This window comes from Tachysurus vachellii, chromosome 14 (genome assembly GCF_030014155.1).
Source record: "Tachysurus vachellii isolate PV-2020 chromosome 14, HZAU_Pvac_v1, whole genome shotgun sequence".
Lineage (NCBI taxonomy): Eukaryota > Metazoa > Chordata > Actinopteri > Siluriformes > Bagridae > Tachysurus > Tachysurus vachellii.
The window spans coordinates 1,178,780-1,183,779 of NC_083473.1; the positions used below are offsets into that span (position 1 = coordinate 1,178,780).

General features: G+C 43.1%; 1 protein-coding gene across 1 annotated transcript in view; it reads left to right on the plus strand.

Annotated features, from left to right (window-relative positions):
- slc44a4 (solute carrier family 44 member 4) overlaps positions 1-5,000 on the plus strand; it is a 25,947-nt gene that overhangs the window by 16,940 nt on the left and 4,007 nt on the right. The window contains exons 9-16 of the mRNA XM_060886463.1: positions 1,301-1,384; positions 2,051-2,163; positions 2,247-2,369; positions 2,917-3,016; positions 3,142-3,234; positions 3,508-3,610; positions 4,251-4,510; positions 4,901-4,995. Of these exons, the coding sequence (XP_060742446.1) occupies positions 1,301-1,384; positions 2,051-2,163; positions 2,247-2,369; positions 2,917-3,016; positions 3,142-3,234; positions 3,508-3,610; positions 4,251-4,510; positions 4,901-4,995 (971 nt within the window). The remainder of the gene's footprint in view (positions 1-1,300; positions 1,385-2,050; positions 2,164-2,246; positions 2,370-2,916; positions 3,017-3,141; positions 3,235-3,507; positions 3,611-4,250; positions 4,511-4,900; positions 4,996-5,000) is intronic.

Consider the following 5,000-nt stretch of genomic DNA (forward strand, 5'->3'; position numbering starts at 1 on the left):
TCAGTGCCACTGACTCAGTGGTGCACGTACTTTGGGCCATACGGTGCAGTTTCCTGGACTCATGCACACATGAACTTAAACCCTCACACACATGCATGAACACACCAATTTTCCATAACACTGTATTTCTTTTTCCTTGGCAGTGATGGAATATTTTCAGCGTGAGTGAATACAAACTGCTGCCTGTATTTATTTAAGCTTTATTCATCTCTCATTTGCTTTCTTCCTCAACCATTGATTCTCGATGATTCCAGTCTAGAGTAAATTCCAATCAGTAAATATACAACGCAGGTACAAGTAGTATTCTGTTACCTCTCAAGGGTATGAAACACGTATGAGCTGATTAAACAGGTGGAATCAGGTGAAGCTCTCTGCTAATAATATTGGACACCCCTGGATTAGGATCTACAGACAAAGAGCATTTAGGTAATTGTGCAATGGACAGAGGGGACTCCAGTGGGATCTAATGATGAGGAACAAACATCAACAGACGATGAACAGTTTGGATCTTGGGACAATTAAGATCAAGGGTCAAGGGAAATGTGGGATCTTGGGATAAAGGAATGATTAAGAACTAGGGATGAGGAATTAACGAATGTATATAAAGGATCAGTGGAAAAGAAATAATCTTAGACATTAGGGAGGAGGTTACAGGAACTAGACATGAGGGATGAACTATGTAGGAGGTAAAAAACACATTAAGCATTAAACAGGAACTATTTCAGGAACTGAAACTCTGGTGGAACTGAATGAACAAAAACTGGGGACAATGGATCAGCAGCAACAACCGAGAGTCGAATAACAAAAACATTAACTAGGAACATAATTAAGGATAAAACAAGTACTAGGACTAAGTTAGATAGATTAGTTATGATAAACTAGCAGCTTACAGATGTAGTACTTCTCTGGAACTAGCAAGCACACGTCTGATTCCACTCACAGCGAGGGATTTATTTATTTTTCTTCCTCTTTGGTCGTCTTTTAGATAGCGGACTGTCCTGATTAGTGCTGATGTCTAGAGCTTATAGTGGAGCTTATAGCAGGAGTGCTTGCCATACAGAGTACACAGCAAGTCTTGTGTGTGTGTGTGTGTGTGTGTGTGTGTGTGCGTACACATGTGTATGATGTCATGCGTTTTGAGTTGAGTGTCTGTAGCTGCTGAGTAGAGAACAGGGTTTTCTCTGGGTTTAGATTATAGTGTGAAATTTAACCATATACATACTCACACAACCCTCTCTCTCTCTCTCCCTCTCCCTCTCTCCCTCTCTCTCTCTCTCCCCCCCCTCTCCCTCTCTCTCAGTAACATACTGGGTCAGTTCAATGCCCGAGACGTGGGCGTTCGCATCTTCGCAGACTTTGCTTCTACTTGGCAGTGGATCGTTTTGTGAGTGAAACATCATCATTTTATTTCTTTCTTTTTTTCACCGTTACTGACTCCACACCCTAAGATGGTACTAAGTGATAAAGGTTACTGGAGATTTCGGGAGTAGAAAGTCCTAGATGTCTTTAGTCATATTCTGCTAATGTTCTCATTCTGGAGATGAAGACCTTCTTACTCAATTTGTAAGGTGAGCCGGTTTAGTGTATTAAGGCTCTTGGAGTTTTTCTATTAATTCCTTTTTAGATCCCAGATTTCACTTGATTATATTCCTTTACCATTAACAACACAATTACCTGTGAAGTTAGTCAAATATTGTGGTTTCTTTCCATTTCTTCCTCGTTACTGACTAAAATGAACCTGTGATCATGGAGGAGAGTCACTTTTAAAAACACCGCCATCTGGTGTTGACACCTGGAAATGCAGATAGTTTAATTTATTTACAGATTTGATTGTTTAAAAAAAGACGTTTTAACTGCTGTTTACAAAATCTGTGTAATATTCACTCGCATTATACACCACACACTTCTGACTCATGTAGTCTGTGATGTAATAGAGGGAAATTTGAGAAGGATGAGGAAACAAACCATTTTAAAATGCTGTATGGTGTGTGTGTGTGTGTGTATTTGTGTTTGTGTGTGTGTATAATCTGGTATCTATACTTTCACACAGAGGCCTGGTGATAGCGATGGTGGTCAGTTTGCTGTTCCTTCTTCTGTTACGCTTCCTGGCAGCCATCTTGATTTGGGTCCTCATCCTTGGAGTTCTGGCAGTGGGAGCATTCGGTAAGAATGAGGATGATGATAAAGAGGTGAAGGTGATGATGATGATGATGATGATGGCTCACTCTGTCATTTTTCACTCTCAGGTATCTGGTACTGCTATAATGAGTATGCTTTGTTGGCTAACTCCACCCTGACCTACAGTAATGTCGGCTTCAACACCAACGTCAACGTGTACCTGCAGATCCGTGACACGTGGCTCGCCTTCTGTAAGCACATCTACATCAGGAAACACCACAGTTTTAGAAAGTTACAACATGGGGAGCAGCTTCATGCATGCAGGAGAACCAACATTTAAAAGAATAGTAAGAAAGAGAGCAGACGCTTTAACAGCTTTCTAATAAATGGAACAGAAAGAAAAAGAAGAAAAGCAACTAAAATAACTCAGCAACCTTCGATCCCTGTGATGAACCTGCAGAACATTGATTGTGGGCGGGGACTGTGATGTGATTGGTTAGAGAGGATTGTGGGCGGGGACTGTGATGTAATTGTTAGAGAGGATTGTGGGCGGGGGCTGTGATGTGATTAGTTAGAGAGGATTGTGGGCGGGGACTGTGATGTGATTAGTTAGAGAGGATTGTGGGCGGGGACTGTGATGTGATTAGTTAGAGAGGATTGTGGGCGGGGACTGTGATGTGATTAGTTAGAGAGGATTGTGGGTGGGGACTGTGATGTGATTAGTTAGAGAGGATTGTGGGCGGGGACTGTGATGTGATTGGTTACTGTAATGATCTCTGATGTCTCTCTTTCTTTCAGTGATTATTCTCTGTGTGGTCGAAGCCATTCTACTGTTGACTCTGATTTTCCTCAGAACTCGAATTCTCATCGCCATCGCTGTTATTCGGGAGTCCAGCAAGTAAAAAAAAAAAAAAACACTCTCTCTCTCACACACACACACACACACACACTGTCAATTTCATTGAATATTTATGTGTAAATATTAATAGAAGTGTGTGTGTGCGTGTGTGTGTGTGTGTGTAGGGCGGTGGGCTACATGATGTCTACACTGATTTACCCAGTTATCACCTTTGTGATGCTGCTTGTGTGTGTCTCATACTGGGGCATCACAGCTCTGTATCCTTCCACTATAAGTGTGTGTCTGTCTGTGTGTGTCTGTGTGTGTGTGTCTGTGCATGTCTGTGCGTGTCTGTGTGTCTGTGTGTGTGTGTCTGTGTGTGTGTGCATGTCTGTGTGTGCGTGTGTCTGTGTCTGTGTGTGTGTGTGTCTGTGTATGTGTGCGCTACTCCAGCAATTAGATGCCAGACAAAGACATAGGGAGAGAATTGAGTACATTTGCAGTTGGTTTCTTGTGTGTTTGTGTGTTTTTCCTTAACACAGTGTGTGTAGTTATTTGGCTACATCTGGAGGGCCAATCTACAATGTTGTGGCTTTAAACTCTTCAGATAGCGGCTGCAGCTCCATCACCGGCAACCAGAGCTGTGACCCAACGGTACACACACACACGCATACACACACACACGTGCACACACACGTGCACACACACGTGCACACACGCGCACACACACGCACACACACGCACACACACACACACACACACACACGTGCACACACATGCGCGCACACACACGCACACACAGACAGACACACGCACACATGCACATGTGCACACGCACACACAGACACACACGCACACACACACGCACACATGTGCACACACACGCGCGCACACACACGCGCACACACACACACGCACACATGTGCACACGTGCACACATGCGCATGCACACACGCACACACACACAGACACACACGCACACATGTGCACACACACGCGCGCACACACACACACACATCTATCTATCTATCTATCTATCTATCTATCTATCTATCTATCTATCTATCTATCTCTTCTGATAATTTCTATCTCCACACATTTCTCTCTCTCTTTATCCAACATAATCAGAACAGAGCCTTTATGTGTCACATTACAGTACAGAGAAATTCTTTTTTTCACATATTGCACTGTTAGGCATTTGGGCTCCTCATTATTCTGTATAATATGACATTAACTCTGTCCCTGTCTCATGTCTAATCTTCATCCCTCCATCCCTGCACTCCTCTGTGTTCAGACGTTTAACTCCTCACTGTACGCGAGCTGTCAGTCTGCACGCTGCATGTTTATAAAGTACAACACAGACGGTTTGTTCCAGAGGAACCTGTTCAACCTGCAGCTGTATAACGTTGTGGGCTTCCTGTGGTGCGCTAACTTCGTCATCGCTCTGGGACAGTGCACGCTGGCCGGAGCCTTCGCCTCCTACTACTGGGCCTTCCACAAACCCTCTGACATCCCAGCATGCCCTCTGGTCTCCTCCTTCATGAGGGCACTGCGGTGAGATTTTCATCCCAATATCATGTGTCTCAGACTGTAGAGGAGTTCGCCACCTGCTGGACATCTTTTAGAGACGTCTCTAATTTACAAAGCTGTTATTGATTACAGACAAAAAAAGGAATGTTTTAAACTGTTAGGAAGGTTTTTCATACTAAAAACAACAATTGTTTAGAAGTTAAAACTTATAAAAAAGATAGATAGATAGATTAAACCTTAAACATTAGAAGTCTTCACCAATTTCTGGCTTCCATTTCGGCACTGAAGCTGTTTGTAATCTGAAAGCTGAAACTGGAATTTTTAAAAAAAAATATTTTAGGAATATTAAAAGTGTGTGTGTATGTGTGTGTGTGTGTGTGTGTGTGTGTGTGATGGACGCTCTTGGACTCTCAGGTATCATGTCGGATCTCTGGCCTTCGGGGCTCTAATTCTCACCCTCGTGCAAATAGTGCGCATCATTCTGGAGTACATTGACCACAAGTTCAGAGGTAAA